This window comes from Lingula anatina, chromosome 2, assembly GCF_051362555.1.
Source record: "Lingula anatina isolate TDL-2025a chromosome 2, LinAna3.0, whole genome shotgun sequence".
Taxonomy (NCBI): Eukaryota; Metazoa; Brachiopoda; class Lingulata; order Lingulida; family Lingulidae; genus Lingula; species Lingula anatina.
The window spans coordinates 45,648,341-45,673,632 of NC_141768.1; the positions used below are offsets into that span (position 1 = coordinate 45,648,341).

Consider the following 25,292-nt stretch of genomic DNA (forward strand, 5'->3'; position numbering starts at 1 on the left):
ATTTATTTATTCATTTCTTTTTCTTTTTTTCGGCTTACTATTATCTGCCTGCATTTTTGGCAATCTATTTGTCTATTTACAAGATAAGTGAAAAACGTTGACAAAATAACTTTAAACTTTCGACGGGAAGATGATCTTGCATAAACGGCCCGAAACGTATCTCGATTTATTTATTATAAGACTATGCAATGGGACCTTGAAAAAGAGACCGAATGAGAATGTTTGGTATGGGAAAAAGGGTGGGGAGGGCTGAAGAGACTTTTGGGATGTGTCTCTGGGTGACATAATCAATTGCCTACAACACACTTCCTACATGTATAAGACGCCTCATCCTTTTTTATCAAGCTCCCTGTTACACAAAAAAGCAAGAATATGACAGGGGTCGCCCAATGGTCGCCAAAGCCAGAAATCTGTGTATCTGTGTAAATGCAGCGATTCTTGTGCCTCCATTTAACGACCCAATCTGGACTTTTCAGTGGTGGATTTAGAAGGGGGGGGGGCAGGTGGTCCTGACCCCCCCTCCCCTTCGGTTTCTGAAAATCCAATGGCCCCTCTTGAAATTAGAATTTTGACTAGCTGAATCATAGTTCTCAACCGTACCAAATGGCACCGTTCGACCTGTAAAATACCGAAATTTTTCGGGGCCCTGAACCCCACGTCAAGGGGGGGGGGTCGGCTTCGCATCGACCGACCCTCCTTCAAATAATCCTGGATCCGCCCCTGCTTTTCCTGTAGAACTTCGAGCGAAATGTGTGTCCACTGAGCGACTTGCCTGCCTCCTCTTTGCGTCCCATATGGCACCTTCGGCGTCTAACACGATTGAAGACGAGCAGATCCCAAAGATCGCAATCGTCGAGCTTCATCTTTGCCATCTCTGTACCATCATCGATTCAGCGACCAATGGCGATGAGGGGCGGTCATTCAACCATGCTCCTGCCTCTTATGGGAATGATGAGCGTTGTTTGGCCGATCTTTGGCAACTGCCGGACAATCTGGGTACATTCTGGGTCTTTTAAAATTTTTGTTCAGTTCTATATCTGCCTTCCAAGTAAGAACATCTCCAGAAAACAGATAATTAATGATGAACAACCAGTCATTGCATGCTACTGTTTTACAACCAGATGGTAAATTCTGTCCATGTAAGCAGGATGGACAGACGTAGATGGATCTATGAAGTTTGTGGGTCCAATGCTGCCTGATACCACACAGAACTGCAAGAACTGTGGCAAGAACAGTGGCTAGAACTGTTACCGAAGATCTCTTCTTTAATTTGTGAAACAAAGTACCAATAGGACAGCAAGATTGGAAGCTGGTGTAAAGCTAGTCGCTGGTGACAGGTGCTCTTGCTAACAAGGCAATTATTAGACTTAGAATTTCAAAGATAAGAGAATGGACTCTACATGTACATCCCTGATGTGCTGGTCGCGACAAGTCATTTCAAATAAAGCAAGCATAAAATTCAAGGAAGGCAGACGGCAGTTTCGGCCTTACACGTAATGCAGGTAAGGTTTTTGGGGCTCTGCGTTACAAAGATGTGACGTCATTTACACAAGGTGAGCTACACAGAGCCAGGGCCAAGCGCGTCTTTTAAAATGTGAACTGCCCTAGCTATCCTTGAGTCTCCTTTGAATGGCCAAATTTGGACTGAGTCGCTTGTCTGCCTCTCCTGTGCGTCTTCTGTGCATTCTAAGGCGTCCAACGCGATTATAAGGTGCGTTCACAAAAAAACTTTCGCACTGGGTATATCGATCCAACTCCGATGATTGCAAACAGATAAAAAGATAAACACGTTGAGTAGAACGCAGAAATGGTGGTGATAATACGAGTACGCTGGAAACAAGAGGGGGCGTGCCAATCAGTAAATATGATTGCATTCAGCGAGAGTCTCCGCAGAGCTGAATCGATACAATACGATACGATTGTTTCATTGTGAACGCATCCAGAAAGAAGGCAGACGACGCCAGTCTATGTTTAAGCAACCATGACACCTTTGGTGCTTTATCATGATGGGCAACCTGAAGTGCTTGGAGATATTCTGGCTCTTTTCCCGAGAACGCATTGTCAGGGCAAACATATAACTACCGGGTACGATACCTTAGGCAGAACAACCTGAGGCACGTTTCTGTCAATATCTTTCATCTCCTTCCCCCCCCCCTTTTTTTTACCATTTACCGATATCAATAGACAATGATATCTTCACTATCTTATCATAAACAAGCTTCTTTTCCAGCGCCGTTACACCAGGTGCTTGATTTAGACACAAAATAACTAGTGTTATTTAGATATAGTTCTGATGATATCTGTTTATTGGATGGGTGGTAAGTGGCGAGGTTAAATGAGGCCAAACACCTGATTTCACTTATTATAACTGAAGTTGTATTTGTGTGACCTTTCAGGTCTCCTTGTTGGCACGATTACTCAGACCAACATTTTTTTAAAATTAAGAAAATGATGTTTATAAATGACTGAGTATAGTCTCTAGGCCTTTAAAGGAAGGGGGCTCGTGTTATGTCATGAATATCTCCAATTAATTAAATATTTAAAGATAAAAGATAAAGCAGTATGATTTTTATGAGGAGAGAGGTTTGTTTTAACAAAAAAACTTAAATTGCACGGAGGCTTCATTAACAACGCATTCAGTTTCAACTGATTCAATAATGATGTCTTGTGACATCTGGTTAAATTTTGGTTCTAAAACTCGCGATATTCAAATCGCGATATTCAAATTGGCATATATGTCTTAATTGACAAAATTGAACTCGATGCAATTAAATGACCATTATTAAGCACTTGTGCATTGTGTTTTATTTACGGTTTCAGTTATTGGCCTAGTTGAGTTTTGGATAATATTTGTCGGGATAAAGTTGAAATCTTATTCAAAATTGGCAGCCCTAAACAGCTTTCACGTGTCAAACTTTTCAACCATCTACTACATGTAAAATCTTATTTTGTCGTCTGTGAGTTTTCAGCTATACCGTTCTAACAGAACATCAATAAAATTATCTAAAGTCATCTTTGGTGTTTCAGGGCGTCCCTTAACAATTCTTTCTCTAAGAGATCATCCTTCCTTGGTGTTCCATAGTTATAAGTGACATGCAAAAGCCGTGGCGTAATTTGGGAACATGGCACTAGGATACAATACACTTGCCATTTGATTATGAAGGCAATGGGGGGGGGGGGGGGGGAGAGTGTTTAACTTTTTAGCGTCTAATTTGTCCGTATTGTAACGTCCTAACAAAAGGTGCTCGTGATATCATCATACGTACTTTTTTCCTTAGATACGTCCAGCTACAAATATACAGTTATTTTATTCTTCATTCGACTTAAGCTCTCCTTAATAGTTATTAAAATGTTTTTTTTAGGATGAAACGTGCCTTTGGGCAATATAAAACTAAAATATATAAATAACACAGTGAAAAGTGTTTAATGTTCTTTTTAAAGGAACTGGATGTTCTTAGACGTGGACAAGAAGTTACAGCAATGGCCTTTTCTTATCTCTCTCTGACTACTGCGTATATTGATGTCAAACTGATTAATTCTTAGATAAAACAACATATTAAATTTGTTTGACAAGCAATTTTATTGATACGACTTTTCAAAAAGGAAACAAAAACGGAAGATATAAGATAACAGCAAAAAAGTACACACTTCTTTTATTATACAGAAGACAAACATCATAATTGCAACAAAGCCTTCAGAAGATTTTTGTCTCCAGTTCTGGTTTTAAGAACACTCTTTAGGACAGAAAAAGCGCCATAATGCACAAAGAAGTCAAGTAATAGACAAAGTTATTCAAGTAGTTCGATAGTATTCACTGTGGTGGTAAAAAAGGCATAATTTTTCTCTCTATGGACTTTGCCTTACAGAACTTGATTAACCTGATTTGTCATATGCAAATGGTTTACTGGCATTGTTTTGCAATTTTTACCACTGTGCTTGAAGGTGTTATTCCCGTAGTAATAGCACTGTAAACGGACGAGCTACACAATTTTGGCTTTTCCCTTGGTAACACACTTACCACTTAACATTTAAAACGTATTTGATTACAGCTCTGCTTTTTTTACTACAACTATTTTCCACACTTCAAAATAATAATAATATAACATATATATGACAAAAAACATATTTCTTGGACTAGTTTTATGTTAACAACAGTAAAAATACCTATATTACACAAATATTCACTTAATACTGCTCACAGCCAAATTTCCTGGTGCAAGAATATACTATGTACTCAATATAAATAAGAAATTAATAATCTTAGAGGTAAGCCAACTGAAAAGATCTTGGAAACTAAAGAAGAGACACTTACATAATGCTCAAAGTTCATAATGATATTTGACAGAAAAAATTCTGTGCTGCTGCAAATGAATATCATCAATTCTGTTTCTACACAGATCAGAAAAAGACATGAGAGTTAGCAAGTTTCTGTTCTCATAAAATTCTTTTTTTTTTCTTGTTACAATATAATTTTATGAAAAGCTATCACAATGAATGATTGCAAAAATTATTTGAATGAAAAAAGCAAAAAGTATAACAAGCAAAACTTTTCAAAAAGCTGAGAGGTTGGAAATTACTTCAAAAATATAATCAGCAGGAATGTTTGTAAATAGCATACAATGCTGCCGTCTGCAAATCACAAATGAGTATTTTAACAATGCCCAGCAAAACAAACATCCAAAAATGAAGAGTAAAATAAAGTAATTCACTCTTCTGACAGTCAAATATTGAATAATTGTCTTTTTTTATTATAAAATAACTTTGGTAACTTTCTGTAAAAAATGGAGCCTTAACTACAATCTTTTTTTTCTAAGTAGTTTCAACCTGGTAATTTGTATCCAACATTCCATGGAGAAGGCTGGCAGAAAAATGCCTGTTTACAGCCACATTTCAAAATGTCACATTACTTTTGAGCCAGACATCAAGCCAATGCCTTGGAAAATTGCCCATATTTTAAAGGTTTCTCATAAAACTTGCTGTTCAATGAGTATAATGAGGAAATGGGGTGGCATGAAAATATCACAGTTTGAAATTGACTATTTATTCCTTTCTTTCATTGCTACTGACTTTCTACATGTCATAGTATGCCTCATACCATATGTTTCCAGACTTCTTCAGGGACCTAGAGCCAAGATAGACAAAAAAAAAAAAAACATTATTTAAAACAGTTATGGTTATTATATATGTAAGTAAGTTTATACATACACATTTTGTGTATTTATGCATTATTTATTTATTTATTTTGCTGTGTTTGTGCATGGAAAAGAAAAGAGACAGAAAATGGCATCACTTTGTCCAAAGTAAAATACTTTACCAAAATCTCATAATGTCACATTGATATCAGAACTTTAGAAAACAAGACAAGCTGCACATCAAAACCAGCCCTTTGTATGGCAAGGATGGAGGATGAAGCGGCTTGTGGCATTTCGAATGAAGCCGTGATGTTAAATGGCAATTATCTCAAATTCTTCTAAGGTTACATGGGTAATCAGCTGCATCGAATGTTGGACATGATCTGCCGTAAGTTGTTGTTCTGCTGATGAATCACACCATGTGGGTGTTTAACAAGAAAAACCTGATGGCTTCACTTCAAGGCAGTGTATTTTACTCATCATTGAGGTTCAATTCTCAATGTTTTCTGTCGTTATTCTGTTGTTTTAAATTATTCATTTAGAAGAGAAGAGAAAAGGCGCCATAAAGCAATCAAACTTTCCCTTTTTTTTACTTCATGGAACTTTTCATCTCTTTTTTCTGGATGAGAGTCTAAATTTAAAAATGGCATTTGATAATAAATCCATTTTTAAATTTAGACTCTCAGGACAATATGATTATTATAAAATGTAGTATATGTTTAGAAAATTTTGCAACCAAGAGAGTTAATGTTACTGAACCTGTGTTGAGTGCTAAAAACTTTTCATTATCAAGTAGGCCCACCTCACAATATCTCCAAATGCAGTTAGCAGAGGCTTTGACAGGTATGGGATGTGGTGCTTCTTGCACATGGACTTGACTAGTGGAGCCACCTTGTGGTAATTATGACGAGGCATTGTAGGGAACAGACTGAAATAAAAAATATATATACATGAAAACTAACTCCATACAGTATTTAAATTATTTTATATCTTACTACAAATAAAAAATGGAAACAGAAATAACAACCTCAAATACTTCAGGGCCCAGTTTCATCAACACTGGATAGCGGTATCCACTGGATAACACTATCTATTTCATATAATTGTTACCCTCTGGACAACTTTCCTGTGGGGAAAGAAATGTTTACTTAACACTAGATACTTATTTTTTGTCTCTGATATTGATTTCCAGTGGTTAAAAAAAAGGCTGCTATCCTCAGGATAGTGGTATCCATAGGATAGCGCTATCCAGTGTTGATGAAACTGGGCCCTGATCTACTGGTAAAGTGAAGTCATCAAGTCTGTGCATATATTGACCTTATACAAACTAGAGGATCAGAGAGGCGATACCGCCTCCAAATATTGTACCACCAGCTGGGGTAAGGGCGATCGTATAGACCCCCCCCACACACAAAAAAGGGACACCACCAACAGTCTTGTGCTTGACAAGCTGTAAAAAATGCAATCAACAAGAATTCTCAAAATATGCAAAAAAAATATATAACTGAAAATGGTACAATCAAAGTTCAGTTCATAGTAAGGTAGGTCAAAGGTCAATTTGTAGGTCACAGTAAATTTCCAGTATATGACTTCCTATTCAAGTTCAATAGCAACTATGGACCTATCTCAGTTTTGGAGATAAAAGGGAACCAAAATGTGTAAACTTCAATTCATGATGAAAAGTAGGCCAAAGGTCAATTTCAAGGTCACACTTAGATTGCCTCTAATGACTTCTATTCAAGTTCAATAGTTATTATAGGCGTATTTTTGCCAGTTTTGGAGATAAAAGGGAACCAAAATTTGCAATGTTAAGTTCATGGTAAAAAGTAGGTCAAAGGTCAATTTCAAGGTCACATTTAGATTGCCAGTATATGACTTCCTATTCAAGTTCAATATTAACTATGGACCTATCTCTGCCAGTTTTGGAGATAAAAGGGAACCAAAATTGGCAAAGTTCAATTCATGATGAAAAGTAGGTCAAAGGTCAATATCTAGGTCACATTTAGATTGCAAGTATATGACTTCCTATTCAAATTCAATAGTAACTATGGGCGTATCTCTGCCAGTTTTGAAAATAAAAGCATTAAAAAGTTGCAAAGTTCAGTTTATGGTGTAAAGTAGGTCAAAGGTCAATTTCAAAGTCACATTTAGATTGGCAGTATATCACTTCCTATTCAAGTTCAATAGTAACCATAGACCTATCTCTGCCAGTTTTGGAGATAAAAGGGAACCAAAATTTGCAAAGTTCAGTTCATGGTTAAAAGTAGGTCAAAGGTCAATTTTAAGGTCACAGTAAATTGCCTCGTATGACTTTCTATTCAAATTCAATAGTAACTATGGGCATATCTCCTCCAGTTTTGAAAATAAAAGCATTAAAAAGTTGCAAAGTTCAGTTTATGGTGTAAAGTAGGTCAAAGGTCAATTTCAGTCACATTTAGATTGGCAGTATATCACTTCCTATTCAAGTTCAATAGTAACCATAGACCTATCTCTGCCAGTTTTGGAGATAAAAGGGAACCAAAATTTGCAAAGTTCAATTCATGATGAAAAGTAGGTCAAAGGTCAATTTTAAGGTCACAGTAAATTGCCTCGTATGACTTTCTATTCAAATTCAATAGTAACTATGGGCATATCTCCTCCAGTTTTGAAAATAAAGGCATTAAAAAGTTGCAAAGTTCAGTTTATGGTGTAAAGTAGGTCAAAGGTCAATTTCAAGGTCACATTTAGATTGCCAGTATATGATTTCCTATTCAACTTCAATAGTAACTATGGACCTATCTCTGCCAGTTTTGGAGATATAAGGGACTAAATGTTATAATTTTGGAGTTACAATAATGTGCCATAAATTTCGTACAGAAAAAATTAATTAAAATAAAGAAAAGGTCATTTTGGTCAAAATTCTTGAAATGGGAGGTGCTCTGAAGTTCCAGATGTTCAAATTTGCTGAAATAATGTCATTTTTGACCACAAGTTGTCTGCCTCGCCAAGCCTTATGTTTTATTTTTCCGGAGTTCAAAATTTATTATCCATTACCGTACTGCACATTTTGCTTTCACCACCAATATGTACTTTTTGATACAGCGTAACTCGAAAACTATATGAAATACGAAAAAACCGAGACCACCTCCAGAGTTGGGCATTACATGCTCTACAAAATGCAAAAAAGAATGGGTCTCTAGCATTAACCGTTCCTGAATTAGAGACAATTTTCAGTTTCGGTATCTTATGGCCGCTACTCCCATGAAAATGCACCAATTGACCCCAAATTCACGGAGATGCAAGATGACCTGAAGGGTAACACTTTCCAATAATATTATTGGTTAAGTCTGTGTGGTGTCTGAATAACAGGGCAAATAATTTTTTTTCGTAAAAAAATCGTTTTTTTGAAAATTTTGGCCGGTTTGACCTTGAAATAAAGGTCAAAGGTTAAATCCAAGGGCATATTTGAAATCTACACATATGACTTTTGGAAAGCCGTCTGTAAAAATTTTTCCCATAATTCCTTCCGTAGGGTAGATAATTAGCATTTAATTTTGCCATTTTTAGACAAGGGTGCATTGCAATGAGTGCCACACCTAGACCCCAATACCAACAAAGCCCAAATTTTACGTGGAACGAGTTGAGATTATAGGTGACCTAAATCCAAGAGATGGGTACGCAGGTCCTTGTAGTGTAGGAGGAGAAGCGGTAACGATGACATGGCGGCGGAGCCGCAGGAGCCGGCAGAGCCGGAAGAACGAACCGGACGGGACTAAAACCATGTGTACCGCCAGCGCTAACGCTGGTGGTACAATTAAGGTCATCAGGTCAAGGCACATGTTGACCTGATGTACTGACATTGTGAAGCCATCAAGTCAGGACACCTTGACCTGATATATAGCCCATTGGACTGGTAACTCAGCTTTGACTTCACAGTGTGAGTCGTGACTCACTGAAAATTACACTTGCTGCTGAGAGTATGAAGAAAACAGGATATGTATCAGTGCTTCAATGTCTGAGTAATAAATGTCACTTTATTCACTGAAAGTTACCAGAAAAGGTCAAGATATAATAGCTTACATTGGTTTTATTGGATCACTGATAAATATATGGAGGCTTTAGTGCACATTTACTCAATAGGCATTATAAAAAATTCTGTATTTGAAGGCTGTACAAATGTGCTTAAATTAATATTGGTTTCTTTTTTTTTTTCAGTGACTGATTTAAGGAATAACCTAGCCCAGATTTATGTCATTTCTACCCCTCAGATGAAATTTCAAAAATAGAAGCAGGAGGGAAAAGAAAGATAGACGGATGCAGTGTATAATGAAACTTTCATGACTTTCCTGTTAAATATCATGCAATAAACTGGAAGCTCCCTGAAGCAACTTTTTAATGTTTTGACCTTTTTCAATCCACACCAAACACACCGTGGCATTTCACAGGGAAATGTTTAGCCAAGGAGAGCAGTGGGATACTGACAGGGGGCTGATGGCTGAGGAGAGGGGGGGGGGGAGAAGTAAACGCCTTGTAGGCATTTATGGAAATACTCTGCCAAACAAAGGCCGGATGTCATTTCAAAGGAGCAGTCGGTTGAAGTGCATGCATACATGTGTGCATGTGCATGTGCACAGTGGTATGTGTGTGTATGTGTGTGTGTGTGTGAAGGGGGAATGCTTGGTGGTGGTGAAGACTTGTTCAGTCACCTTTAACAAAACAGCAATTAGAGTTGAAACTGTATGGAAGAAGATACAAAACATGCCTTAGCATTTTGGTTTATAAAGAGGCAGGGAACTTAACAGACTAAAATAAATTGCTTTTCTCTTGTACTGTCAGACCTGTGCTTCCCTAATAAGGACAAGGAACAGGCTGTATACATATTTCAGTAAACAAACAGCAGTATGTCACATACATATACATGCACAACTCTCAAAATTAGGAGTTGAATAAACTGGAAAGTTTAAATGCTATCTTAGGGGCAAATCTCAATGAAAATAGCGAATGCATGAAGTGAAATTATTTTGCTTGTGTTTGTATAGCTTTAAAAAAAGAAGCATTTTTATTTGGATCGTACTCTCCCTATCAGCACCCACATGCAAGGCAGCATCACAAAAAAGTGTTGCTTACTACCATTTCATCTTTTTGAGCCTTATAACGTTCTTGACTGTGCCAATATACATGTAATGCTATATAATTTCATGAAGTTTAACAACTGAGAAAAAAAGTAGGTAAATGGATATTGCAACAAAAGCTTAACCAACTTAACATGTGCACTTGTTAAAATCCGTATATATTTTTTAGTTTATTCTTCAGAAAGGGGAGTGAACTTAAACCACAAAATAAAAAAAAATACAGTGATCAAACAAAACTAGTCACATAAGCTATGGTAGCACTAGCAATTTTTTTCGCTTAGCCAAATCTCTATTTTTTCATCACTTTTTTCTTCAAATGATTTAAATTTGACTAAAACAAGTCAAATCAATCCTATTTTGTTTAGACAATTTAAGTCAGTTTTAGCATTTGGCTAACTGGTGAGTGTTAGCACTACCCCAGATAAGATTTCAATTAACCTGCTTTAACTTCCAAAAGTATCAGAAAAAAATCCAGATATAATAGAAAATTATGTACAAAGTGCCATACCTAGACCACACAATGGCATTACTGGATAAGTAACTAATTAATTAATGTGAGACTGAATTCACTGTTTATTAATCAATATTGCATTTGGTAGCACTGTGATAATTCTTTTCATACTAAATCAACATATCAATTACTCTGGTATTTTTAGAAGAGGGCCTCAAGCCCCACCTTTTCTTCCCCTCTCCTGATATTTAGTATCTAATGGGTCACTAGAAAAACATGTGCATGCCGTCTTTTAAGATTTCAAACACTGTCTTCCCTTTTAGTTTTTCCTCAACATTTTCAGATACCATGAAAAAGAAATAGCACTGTTACCTCTCCGTAAATCAATGGTTTCAGTTTGTAGGAATATAATTAGCAATTTTTTTATAAACAGAAGCAAAAATGCTGGGAATTTGCCCTTTTAAATTCTTTTAAACACAAGTCAGCAGATATGTATGTGGGTTAGTCAATCTTCCGTGTTCATGCAGGCTGCTTTGAATGTAGGATTGCCTTAGAGTTTTGTACATATTTGTGACTAAGCACAGTGAACGTTGTGAATGCATGTGCATCAGTGTGTGTGTGTGCATGCATGTGTGCACTGACAATATCTTTCTTGTAATACAAACAGGCATATCATTTCATTTAATTGGACTACTTGTGATTGATCTTGGGTCAAAGTAAACAACAGGTACATTTACAATGAAATTATTAACTTCCATGTGTGCCCAGTTTCTGGAAGCTGTTTCACTTCGTTTTGAGTTTGAAAGAGCACACACAAAAGTCAATCACTCCCTAGCTGTTTGAGGAGCCATATCATTCTGTTAACCTGATTGCATTCGGCTAGAATTCCTGTTGAGTTGGATTGAACTACCTAGTGCAATGGTTTCATTGTTAACGCACCCTAACATTTTGGTCTTAAATTTAGATTAACCTCCAGGCTGATGTGCTTTTGAGATGCGGGTCCTGGTGTAAAGGAAATCTTGTAAATACAAACATATCACTGTACTTACTGGTGTTCTATCTGATAGTTCAAATGGCCAGTAAACCAGTCGTTGAAGTAACCAGGTTCCACGTTGCATGCTGCAGCCAGCTGCTGGCTGAACCAGTCTCGTTGTTGATCTTTGTCGATGTCCATAGGGATGTGGTTCATCTGAGTAACCCACACAAACCAGTGGCTCTCAAGAAATCTGAAAATAGGGGAGTATGGTGCAGAATATTTTCAAAATAAAATAATATCTGAAAAAGACTTATGACTTAAATAAAGTTATTATAGGGAATATCCTGGTAAGGATGAAAAGAATCTTAATAAATGCCCTCAAACTACATGTAATATGTGGGACATTTTCATGTATTTTGAATGGGTTTAAATCTTCACTAAATAAGAGGCATCAATACCATGAGGTGATCTGTCTGCACAACAAACTACTGTAGCAGACCTGGGAATCACCAGGGAAAAGGGTCAAGAAGAAAGATTCATACCTGACAAAGAAGTAGAGTCCCAGAGTTCCCCATCCTCCAAGGTAGGGTCCATAGAGGTAGAACCAACGTGTGAAGAAGGTTAACATCCAGAACAGGTCCTGACATGATATATAAAAAAAACACATTGATGATTTAATAAATCTTCTTCTCTTATTGTTTTCATTATGTTACCATTACTTTTATTGTATCAACACATTTTGATTACATTCTAATAATTTTTGTGGCCACATTATATAAGCATTATATTCTTACACATAATCTACTATAAACTCTTAAAGTTTAAATTTAGCAGTCAAATTTTGAAGACATTTAAAGACATTCTGTGTTTCTTAAGACTATGGTTCAGCCTAACTCAGTAGTTCATCAATTTTCTTAAAGAGTCATTCATCAAAGTCAATCTCTTGACTTAAAACTCATCTCATTTAAATAGGAGAGGGAGGGGAGAATGGAGGAATTAGATATCTCCCCTCTGTCAGCTGATCATAATCAGAGAGGTTGGACTGAGTTACATTGACGCAACTTGAATGAAAACACGACTTATGTCAATCAGTTTTGATTGCGTCTTACTTTAAACTGCCAAAGTAGTTAAAATGTTTGAGTTGATAAATATTGTCTCCTTGGCTTTAAACTCCTGGGTATGAATAATATGCAAAATGTTTTAGAAATCAGAAAAAAATCAATTTAAAACTCTAATACTATCTTATATATAGTCCCTCTTACTCTATCATTTATGTGGAATTAATGGCCCCCAATTTACTTACCCACCACTCTTTGCGTTTAAACACAAAATACAAATTCTCTATGTGAAAATACACTGGAAGCAGGGCTGGAGGTCCAACTGAAAACAAAAACAGAAGCAATCACTTATTCAGCCCAATATAAGAAATTCCAATAAATCAGTCAGACTTTCCTGGAAAAATATCTATTTGGATTCAATTTGTCTAATTTGTCAAGTCAAACAATAGCATAACCATTCCATGAAAGTCTCATTATATAAAATGTCATTTGCGGGAACTTTAAGTCAAACTGGAAAATTAAAAGTCATTATTCACTGATAGAGATTAGATACTCATTAGATAGTGTGCTTCATCTAAAACCTGGAAATTGATTTTTTTTTCCTATGCTCAGTGGAACATTTGAGTGAGTATGCCAAGTACAGATTAATAGTAAATAAGAGACACTGCTTACAAAGAAAGAAGTAATGATGCTGGAACTGATACGGCATAAACCCCTTCTTCTTCTCGCCCCACCAGCTAGGCATTTTGTCCCCCAGTAAGAAGACATAAGGCAGGGTTATATCTGGGTCCTTCACATACACGTTGGGCTTTACGTGGTGTTGAAAATGGCGGAAGTTCCACCAGTGTGATGATGCAGCCTGAAAAATGTGTACGAGTTACTGATTACCACTTACCTTTAGAAGAAAATCATTGACTGTTAGGGAAATGTAAATATGAACATCATGACTGAAACAACAATTCAACTTAGTCACAGAGTGGTTACTACTCTATTTTTTATTTCATATGCTGGGGTAGCGCTAACACTCGCCAATTTAGCCAAATGCTAAAACTTAATTAAATTGGCTAAAGAAAAAGGGCTTGATATTACTTGTTTTAGTCAAATTATAGCCATTTTGATAACATATTGACAAAAAAGTGGTGATTTGGCAGAAAAAATAGCTAGCGCTACCCCAGATATTCATTTACTTACTGATTACTTCATTGTATGTTGTTTACTACATCAGTTTCAAATATCTTCTGGTAACACCAGCTACACCCAATGCTTCATCACTAGTTCTCTAATCAGCCTATAGGGGGAAGCACCTACATAAATGTCAAAAGACTGACTGACTTGGATGATTTGTTTTACCTTGATCCCTCCAATGACAACTTCATGCATCAGATGATTTAATTTTCTACTATTGAACACTGACAAATGACCATAGTCATGCTGAGTCCACCCAGCCTGCCCCTAGTAAAAAAGAAAATTATGAATTATAAATAACAGTGCATGTACAGTACTAGAATATACAATACATGTACCTGTGTTAGTAACTGCACACAGAAATAAGGTTATTTTACATGTCCATGTTTGAAAACATTTCCTGGTTAGAATGCTTCATCTGAACAATACTGATAACACAACTTCGTTACACATAAAAAACTTTGTAATGAACTCAAAGGTGATTAATTTAAATAAAAGTATTCATCAATGGCATTTAAGAAGTTAAATGACACATTAACTTGTTAACACTGGTATTAAAAACTTTCTTTAAATGAAAGAATAACCTATGAGTAAATAGAAATTTGAAAATGCAAACACAAATGGTTGTTATTACATTAATGGATTGAACTGAAACAAGATTGAGATGTGATCAGCATAATTTCATAGAACCCGTTTTTGAAGTGCTAGTCAAATATGTATAGTATAAGTAGCAATAGAGTATTAAGAGAAAATTGAATCAAAAAAATGCTTAAAATCTTTGATTAGTCAAGCATCTTCCATTAGACTAAGTACAATAATCAAATATCTGTTGAAAACATCACAAGGATAATGGGATGACCTTTGACCCCAATGACCTATGACCCCACAGGCAACAATAGTTACTTTGAATCTGAAATTGAGACTTTGAAAACTTTAACAATGGGTTTGAAACTTAAGGAGCGGATGTACCCAAATATAGCTAAAAATAGCCATTTTTGGTTTTTTATGTCTAATTATTGGTTAAACGTGTATTTAACGTTTAACAGAATAAAATTTTTACATTTTGAACAAAAAATTTGTTTTTTCTGATTATTCTGATGCTGCACACATCGACAGCGGTGGCCTGGTATATGCCCCGCCTTCGTTGTCAAGGGCCGTTGGCATGGGTAAACTCGGTGGGCGGACCTTAGCAGCATCAGCACGTCTAGGGAAACAATAGAACAGGGATGCGCCATGCCCCCTTTGTCATAAACAGCGATCGGCAAAGCAGTGCCTATTGTTCCGCTTAAGCTGTTTTGATAGTCTCTCTTGATTGTGATCAGCGCTAAGATGAATCTTTTCCGACACATTGGATTTGCTCGAAATACTCGTTCTCCCTTGAATATTGCTTGTTGTTACACGCGTTCTTTCGATTTTCTTGTTAACTTTTTGAGATACGCAAAAGAAAAGAAGAAAATTCCGTTGCTTGCTACCCGTGACAACAATCGTCATTCTTTCTATCTATTTTCGCCAACAGGTCGATGCAGTTTAGTGTTAGATTTTAAAAATATACATGGGGGTAACTAGGCATATGCACGGATGCACTGTGCGTACATTTTTTTTGGCCAACCATGATATTATTTTATATAAATTTAGTGTATTTTTCACGGAATATAAAGAAATTCTCTGCTTATTAAAGTCACCTGTATGGAATATACTGGAATAACACACAAGATTGTTTTGCGTAAATACAGGACTTGAGCCCACACTCTAGCATAATTATTCACTGGGTGGCGCATAGGTTCAATACATGTGCATTAAAGAAAGTAAAGCAAATAAATCTGATGATATCGCTAGACTCCGCGCGAACTATATCAGGCTGAGGTCACGAAAGAGCTTATTATAAACATTTTGATTTTTCCGAATTATGAGCTGGAGAATTAGCCTTAGCATCAATTCTAGGTACAGTTCTGGATTCATGTACGCACTTTAAAGGCCGACATAGTGGTTTTTTTTCTTCAACAATTATCGCAGAATTTTTCCTGACTCACCCAACTTTAGACATTTCCTCTAACAAAGCCTTTCTGGTTGCGTCTATTTCTTGTTGTTGGTGGTCCGATCGGCGTCCTGTAACACGACCGTGTTTTCGAACCATTTTTCGCTTGGCGAATGTGGACAAGACCGCATGCGATGCTGCTATTGTGTGCACATCCTAGAGCGCATCCCTAACACTTGCCCCGACGGCAATTGACGTGGCCACTGATTGCTTGGGTCATTAGGGCTTACTTGATTGCCTGTCAATCATTCTGGCAGTGCTAGCGGTAACCCCTTGAAGTTACTAACAGGAGGTGAGATTGATACAAAAATAAGATTTTCTGACATCCAAATACATGCAAACAAGCTAATTTCAACCGGCAAAAGAGTACCCATCTTCGCGATCATCAGAATGATAACAGGTAAAGCTGCCAACAATTTTATTTGCTTATATGGACAATTAACTTCACTGAAAGGGTTTTTGCTCGTTTTCTTTGCTTTCAATATTGACGAGATAGCGTTATCTTAACAAGCTTTAACTATCTACCTGTACACCTGAGGGAGACCAAATTCACCATGCTAATTATGAACAGTATGCTCTAAAAGTGCTTTTTAAGAAATTTTGATTGATCCTCTCTTTTCTAATTTATAGACTTTGAAAGTGAAAATTCCCTAATATTTTGATGTAATTTCACGTTTTTATAGATAAAATCAACAATAAGTGTCTGAAGAAAAATCCCTGACTCCATGCTGTAGTACTTTGTTCAAGTGTCATAATGACATCAAAAGCAAGTTTATAGCTGTCCAGGTGCCTGAGAAAATCAGGTGTATAAAAATGGTGTTTTTGTCCCCAAAATCCCAATATTACGTCACACGATGAAGTTAAAGCTGTGTTCCAAGCATAATTAGATATTTTGAAGATACGTTAAATGAATGTGACAGGAATAAAAAAGCCAAGACCTTTATTTTAAGAGAAAATCTCAAACCTACATTCCCTCCTTAAGAAGGAAGAGATATCAAGGAAACTATGAATATGACTCAATCTTTTCAATGAGAAACATTGCAAATTTTACAAATACTGTTTCTTTTTCTTTCTTTCTTTTTTTTAACTAATAAATTCTTAAAATAACAACATCCCTACTGAGTGGTAGCAACTAAATTGAAAAGCAGACTTTATATATAGTAAAAACACCAAAAATGCTATGCATTAATTTTAAGATTCCAAATTTATGTATCTAAAAGATTAATTATTTTCCCATTGTAAAGATCAAGTCATTACTGTAAAGAATCTGAAACTGTGATAAATTATCAAGTAACATAAACAGACACTATAAAATAAAACAAAAACTAATGGCAATGTTAAAAAGATAACAATATTACCTGACCAGTACCCATCTGTTGTTTTAAAATCTTACATTATATTTTATTAAACTTATTATTTATGACAAAACATATCAAACCTGAGAAATGAGTAAAAAAAAGGATGCTGCCAAGAAGGCTGTCCAGCTGGTTCCGTAATTGGCAATGATAAGGTACCCTACGACTTCACAGGCAATAATGGAGAAGAAGTGAGCTGCATAGAACCAAGGATTCACTTTGAACAGACCCATGTCCTCTGCTGCTTTCCTTAGAGATCTCATATCCTCTTCTATTTCACTCTGAAATGCAAAAAAAAAAATGATTTTGAAAATAAATAAATAAATAATTACAAAATCTATATTTCTTCTAACACTGAGTTTTGCCATTTTTCCTTATATCATACAGTTAAAGATTAGCTTCTCTTACCACATTGCCTGGCTCTTTAACTTTCCCAACCAGAAGAGGTTTCATATATTTGGCTACCAATTCTTTGTCATTATGCAGTGCTGCCCAGGCTTCCTGTAACAGAACAAAATGCCATTCAATATTGAGTGATGTACAAAACAGAGCCCATATAACATAAAATAATAATGATTTTACAGGCTCTTATAGACTGTAGCTAGTTTAGGGATTAATATAAAATATTCAGAGTGTAGTCTCATGAAGCATCTAAAGTAACGGCAATAACTAGTATAATAACTTAAAGCACTCTCCTGTCAAAAGACAATAGGTCGCGCCGTGCTTTATTTCGTGTAAAGTCACGTCATCCACGAATGCGTTCCACGCACCAGTGCACAGGGTTAATTACTCGTGCTTTAAGCCAGATAAAGCACTCGGCGCTGAGCTTTACGCGAAACAGAGCAGATATCTGCTCTGTTTCGCGTAAAGCTCAGCGCCTTGTACTTTATCTATACCATAGTATAACCATTAAAACACAATGTGGTTACACAGTGCTGTCTAACAAGGTAAAAAAGTATAATGAGGGCATTCAGAGCAAGCTGATCTGTGGACTAAATACGGGGGGGAGGGGGGGGGAAGAGAGACACAGAATGTGTCAGCTAAGTATAAATTAAGGGCTTAAATCACTGTATGAGATAATACATTCCACCAAACCTGGGCCACATGAGTCATCATCTCAAATTGCAACACAACATTTTCTGAATGATTAATGTACATTTTATTTAGCACATTATCTTTACAGTTTACATACTGGTAAATAAATATAGCATTGTTCTCTCTATCTTACAGATATCTGTAATCATTCGAAGTGATGCTGATAGGGACCAAGTTGGAATATTAAATTTTAACTCTTGAGTACTGCGTACGTATGCACATGCACACACTGTGATGTGCAGGAGCACGAGAGGTTTTTAAATATTTGATACAAAAAGCAACCTAAGTTTCAGAGGCTACTAAAACCTATAACATCCATTATCAGATTGTCTTTGCTGTCTTTCGTTATTACACAAGCTGATAAAATAGATTTGTTTCCAGTGACCTTTGAAATTCAGGTTGACAATATGCAGCACCATTCTTAACTCTCTTACACATCTTAAGGTAACACCAAGGCTTAATAATACCATATCACTGTAAATATAATATTTGGGTATAGAATAACAATTTCTGTTTGGAAGAAGAACAGAAAATACATATAATCAGTATTCAGGCCATATACTGACCAAATAAACAATGCTAATAATAAGAAGTGCCTTGACAGCTTGACTCATTCCTCCATCAAACTCACTTGCCAAACATGACCTTTTCTTTCTTTTAACTATAATTTTTAACTGCCTTTCAATGCTCAAATTGGCAAGTACGTATGTGTAGCAAATAAATTCTTGGTTGTACTAAATGGAGAGACTGCATATTAAACAACAGACAGTTAATAAAGTACTCCGTAGTCAAGATTGCTATCTTGTTTACTGATGTGCTTAAATCACTGTTTATTCTGGGATAAATCCCACTCAAACATACATAACTCAAATATCAGTTCTGTAATCTGCACACATATATATACCTAGCAATCATTTAACACAATCAAACTATACTGACAAATTGCTTCTATTATTTATGTAAAAAGGTATGTCGTTAATACTGGTCCACTGCTATAGAGAGAAATCAAATTACTGTCACAAAATTATTGTTGGGCAGATTTGTTTGTAGTTCAGTTCCATTCGGTTATTGATTTTCAAAAAAAAAAAAATGATTGAGTAATTTTGCAATAATATACTAGCTAGCTAGTACATGTGTGTGTGTGTGTGTGTGTGCATGTGTGTGTGTGTGTTTTGGTAAAAACTATTTCTCAAATAATAATAATAATAATAATAATAATAATAATAATAATAATAAAATTAAAAAAAAAAAAGACAGTACCAGAACATACTAATTGTGGCAATTCATATTAATAACTTTTTTCAATGATATGTGACATATCTTTGCCCATATTTTTCATGTCACCAAAGCCGCTATATTTCTACATAATCTACCATAGCTTGCCAAACAATTCTCATATTGTATCTTAATATGGCCTAATGGTCGGTATAATAGTGATTTGCTCATTGTGCATGTCTTATGCTGTACTGGGTAGCTAGGGTAAACATTTAGGTGAAGGTCAATAAATAAGCCTAACCTTATATAAACCTTAATATGAAGCTCGTATGCTTGTTAAGTTAGGAAATCGGTTTCATATTTCAACAGAAGGATGTCAAATGATATTGAACTTTTGCAAAGATAGCTTTGACGTTTCTTTACCGTCGCATCCTGCCCTGCAAAGTGGCCCATCACTTTCGCTCCTCCCGGATGCTTCCTGCTCCAGTTTGTTATGTCATAAACCAGGCCGTCTATAACCAGCCACCGGTCGACCAGACTTGTATGTCCTCGTATCTCATCCCATGTATATTCTGTTAATTCAGAATTTGCGTTTCTGTTACCACCTTTGCCCATATTTGTTGAAAGATCAGCTGCACTGGTTCAGCTAGAGATTCAAGACATACCTCGTCTTTAAAATGCCTACAGGTGGCGACACCGAAAGTAACGTTCCAAGAAGCGTCGCATTCGTATAGATAATTTGTCTTGTAATGCATTGTTCTCTGTTTGGGCTTGGAGATATTGACAGAAAACCACATAATTAATTCGTTGAATCATATAACATCATTTTACTGTCTTTTTCATCTTTTTCTGGAATAAAATATTTTTGAAGACTGACAGCTTACGTTATAGGTCGTTGGCCTATAGCATCGAGTTTTTTTTTTAAAAATTGTAATACGTAGCTAAATTGATCAAATTTATCAGCAATCCCGTAGCCAGGTGGAAACATTGATTTTTGTCAAGGTATAATTAAGTTTTTAAAAAAACGTCTACTAAACATATTACGTTATTTCAATTTTTATTTGTAGCAAAGTTAATTTCTTTAAATTTCAATTAATCTGGCGATTCAAAGAAAGTAGGCCTAAAATGTGCACTTGCTTTCACTGACTGTGTGACTCATAAATTTGTTACAATAACCCTATCATTACACAGATAATTTACAGAGGTAAGGAAGAAAAAAAGAGGTCATTGTTAATAACAAAAGTGGATTAAAGTGTCACATTCTTTAAATCTGCCATAGTTCAAAATGAAAAGTCAGTCATGTTAATAGGCTTTTCATTTCAGTAACAGTGAAACTTCATGCGTACATCTACTGGTATGAATTTTAGACCGCAAATGACAGTGTTGTAGAAAACAACGCAAAAATATCAGGGTTTTGAATAAGAGGCTCGTACTCACGAATAGATGATAAATTAAATAGCCCAAGCTCTAAAATAAGCCGTAGGATCTTCATGCTATTAATAAGAAACAAAAAGGTCCAACAGGAGGTTTTGTCTTAAGAATGATCCCTGTGTTATCGTTTATCGCGAAATTCAAAACCATTTAGAATAAGAGTGCTTTTGCTGAGAGGGATCTGAAAGAAGTCTAAGCTGAAATATAATTCTTATATTGTGGTATTTTAAACTGGTTCACAACGTTAAACGGGTATCACGTCACCGGGCGGAATGCGTGTATTTACTTGTTCTAGTCACAGTACTCGCTCAAGTGAAAAATGTAAATAAATACTCTGCAAACAGGGGGCGTTGTCTATGGCAGTGCCGTGTAGCACTTACACGGGTGAATGACCCTCTAACTCACATAATTGTGACACTGCTGCATTAAGTTAGAAGTTTGTTAAATAATATCTTGGTTGTGCGTCTGCTGAGGTCGAAGACGCACTGGCGTACAAAAAGCTTAGCGTTTCAGCAGTGTTTTGAAAACACATATGAGGATAATGTTTGATCTCAGCCCATGATGATGACGATGTTGTGTTTTACCATGTTTTACTGCTGTAGTAATATGAACACCCTACAGCTGCAATACGATTATACCATACCGCCCCTAATGAACTAAAACATTGACATGAGGGACTGGAAAGCGCAATCGTCAGCAGTGTGCGTAGGCCTACATGAAGTGCGTAGGCCTACATGAACACAACGCGTGGATATGCACGCACCCTGAATTTTAACGCCTTGGTCATTGTGTTAGATTTACCTTAGACGAATAATTAGACGTTTGTTTTATTCTCCTAAGAATTTACTGATAACATTGATAATGCTGGTACCTTGGAATTGGATTGTTTTGAAAGGATTAGTGTAAGCTTACTTTATGGTGCCTACATAAAAACGTAAATTGACCAAATTGCAGTCATCTCCACCACCGCTATTGTGAACAACATATGTAAAAGCGTAGAGTTTTTATTAGCCTATCTATTCCCTCGACATACATGTATTTTGGCATATTTGTGATCAAACCTAACGCTAACAAGGGCGATAAACGAATAAATAAACCACATGAAAACCGCCCGGGAATCTCAACCGAAGGAGGGAGAGCAGAAGGTTTGCGTAGGCCTATATTTGTCGCGATCGTGCATGTGCTTTGGTACATACATAGTACGTGTCTTTTTAAAGTTCTGAATGTGCGCACGTGTTTTATTTAGGATGGATGTATATGTGTGCTTATGGGTATGCTTTTTTTATTAGATATTCACAAATAAACTGCGCATTTTCTGTGGTGTGACCAGCCAGAAATTTTGCACATAATTCACGTCATCATTCAGCTTGAGTCTGGTAGAGAGTACTTTTAGTGTGTGTGTGTGTGTGTGTGTGCGCCTGCGCGCGCGCGCGCGTGTTGTGTATATGAGTGCATGTTTGGGCGGGGGGGTTAATCAGGGTTGGGTGGTCTTCGTTATTCATGTATCCGTATGAACTGCCACTGCAACCAACAAATATTAAGCAAGAAAGATGAAAATTGTATAAATATATTTTTTAAATCGATATATTGAACTACAAAACATTTCTAGAGTAACACGGGAGGGTAAAGGGGAAAGATAGGAACAGAAAAGGCTTAAGAGGAGAAAACTGTAGTGAGACAAAAAATAATATTACGTGAAACGATGCAAGAAAGACGCCAAAGATGAAAATGAGAAAGAAAGAGGCAAAAGTAACATAGAAAGCGTCGGGAGAAAAATACAAAACAAAAATTGTATGTTACAAGGAAGAAGGTAAAGGTGGTTGATTTACAAAATTGCAGTTACGATGAGTAAGGGAAATTCCCTCCTCCAGAAGGAATTCTTTCGAATTTTGCATTAATTGCATAATATTACCAGTAAATTACAAATTTGCTGATTTTTGTATGAAATATTAAGACGGGTAATTCGGGGGGGGGGGGGGGGGGGGGCATTTTAATGCATTCTTTTTTCTCTTTTCTAGTTTTAAGTGAGACAAATTTAATGTGTAAATGACTGAATAATTTAAGGAAGTTAAGCAGCAAAAGAGGAAGTATTGCCAAGGAATTTAATACCAGTTCTGCAAAATAAGACCGGAAATAATCGAAAACAGTGGCATTTTACGTCAGCAGACGAGGAGCACAAATACAACAACGTGTGTCGGGATATCTACAGCAACATATGTACCATCGCCCTGGTGAGCTGCCGGTCGCTATATAATCACTGTTTTTATGTTTCACAAAGTAGAATATCAGATTTTACTCACAAACGATATACAAGATACAGCCAAGTATGGGATGAAATATATAATAACCATCTCTGGTGCTGAGCGAGAACTGTTCGTGATTGTTGTGCTTTCAGGTAGATCTTTAAACAAAATGGTTTGAAACAAGTCATCAAACGACCATATCAATAGAACAGTGACGAGAGAGAGAGAGAGAGAGAGAGAGAGAGAGAGAGAATAATAATGAACGATTAGTTTTACCAACATCCTACCTTGGACCACGGACAGAACTATGTTCTATATTGGGTATATACTTTTCGAGGTTAAAGGGAACATTTCCATTCAGAAAGGCGTTTTTTTTTTTTTTTTTTTTTTTTTTTTTTTTTTTTTTTTTTTTTTTTTTTTTTTAGTTTATGACGTGTGTTTTAAAATTGATTGATGCACCATCGACCCCGTGGTGTCGCGTGTAAAAAAGATATGTTCTTGACAAGCTGTTATTATTATTATTATTATTATTATTATTATTATTATTATTATTATTAAATGAAGCTTATTACGGTGTTAATTTCTCCTCAGTGTCAAAGCAAGACGTGTGATTTAAGTCCCTTTATGCTATGGAAGTTAATTCGAGGCAGACATTATATAATATCATTCTATGTTTTTTACGCTTCAAACGCTAACTTGCAGGTGCCTGTATGGAAATCATATCGTTGTCTGTCATTATGTAGAACAGATATTTACACGTATCTCACAGCCACCCGTGAAGCAAATACCGGTCCTCGGATATCACAACAAATCAATTCTAGAGTAAGCTGTTCAAGCCCAACGACTTCTCGTGTCCCATAGCGCATGCCAATGTCAGCACAAAGAGTGACCGTCGCAGATGCAAGGACTAATGCATTTGCAATCTGGTACATGATTGTACAGTCAAATCACAGCGGTCGCTTTACTTTGCCCCCTCATACATGGACTGTTATCGTGAAAGATCCACGAATTAATTTTCATATATCTGGACGTTTTAGTGATATTATACACTGATTATAAAGTCATTCCTAACGCTGTCCTCGCATCGAGCTTAGTGCCTTAAGACAGCTGTCATTTTTAATACAATATGCCATTATGCATGTCTGTATCGTTATGGCACTTGTTCCCTGCTTGTTCCAGTGGTGTGCGTGTCTGTATGTGCGTGGCTGTGTCTGTGTGTCTGTGTGTGTGTGTGTGTGTGTGTGTGTGAACCATGACAGTACGTTAAACCATGTTTTAATTCCAACCTTGATTTTAAACTGCACAGCAACTATAGGCTGTAGGTTATACAGCCGTGTGTGGGGTTAACGTTCGGCGAGGTCGATGTTTTCTCTCAGCCCGGCCTACTGACTGTCCCTTACCTGACCCTGGTCGTGGATTCTTCTCATCTCAGTGCTGGTGACTCCAGGTGTCTAGTCTCCATTAAACCTAGGTGAGACCACATGCGCTGAGATTCTCCTTATATCTAATTAATTATACCCTCTGACAACATATCCTACTAAATAAGGTGAGTATTGAGTCAAGGGAAGGCTCAGGACGTGTTGTGTGAGCTTGTCGGGGCAATACTATATTAATGCAGCTGAAACAAGTAAGAAATCGGCAGATTCAAAAGCCGATTGTACGGCCATGTTCGATAAAATCAATCCCCTTCGCATTTGCCTAATTTTCCCCTTGCACCAAGAGGAATCTTACCGATACATTGCTTAGCGCGGCCTATGTCACCTGTCAATTGTTGTTTTGTTTTGTTTAGATGGATGTTTACTCTCTGTGACATTCAACAAGCAGGTATCAACGCCACTCTTTCACCCCCTTTCAAAATGAAAAGGACCCAATTATTTGATAAGATTAACGCTGTTCCCGTAACCCCCCTCTCTCAATTATTACCGTACGGTTCACTAAGATAGGCATAATTGTTTTGACAAGGTCAAAATTAATTTAAAATGGTAGTTCTTCTCAATAATCACAC

General features: G+C 36.5%; 1 protein-coding gene across 1 annotated transcript; it reads right to left on the reverse strand.

Moving 5' to 3' along the window:
* Positions 1 to 3,627: 3,627 nt before the first annotated feature.
* LOC106169957 (acyl-CoA 6-desaturase) lies at positions 3,628 to 20,319 on the reverse strand. The gene is made up of 10 exons (XM_013549637.3): positions 20,037 to 20,319; positions 17,712 to 17,804; positions 17,387 to 17,584; positions 14,079 to 14,180; positions 13,401 to 13,587; positions 12,974 to 13,050; positions 12,213 to 12,310; positions 11,744 to 11,920; positions 5,935 to 6,060; positions 3,628 to 5,122 (listed from the first exon to the last, which is right to left on the reverse strand). The coding sequence occupies exons 1-10, from the start codon at positions 20,226 to 20,228 to the stop codon at positions 5,071 to 5,073; spliced, it is 1,302 nt and encodes a 433-aa protein (XP_013405091.2). The 5' UTR covers positions 20,229 to 20,319; the 3' UTR covers positions 3,628 to 5,070.
* Between the last annotated feature and the right edge of the window lie 4,973 nt (positions 20,320 to 25,292).

What these genes read in the sequence shown, in the direction of transcription:
- LOC106169957 (XM_013549637.3), bottom strand. Translation starts at nt 20,228, where the DNA reads ATGGGCAAAGGTGGTAACAGAAACGCAAATTCTGAATTAACAGAATAT. An exon ending in TTGCAGGGCAGGATGCGACG is followed by an intron (nt 17,805 to 20,036) that starts GTAAAGAAACGT and finishes GTTCTGTTACAG; the next exon opens with GAAGCCTGGGCAGCACTGCA. An exon ending in TTAAAGAGCCAGGCAATGTG is followed by an intron (nt 17,585 to 17,711) that starts GTAAGAGAAGCT and finishes TTTGCATTTCAG; the next exon opens with AGTGAAATAGAAGAGGATAT.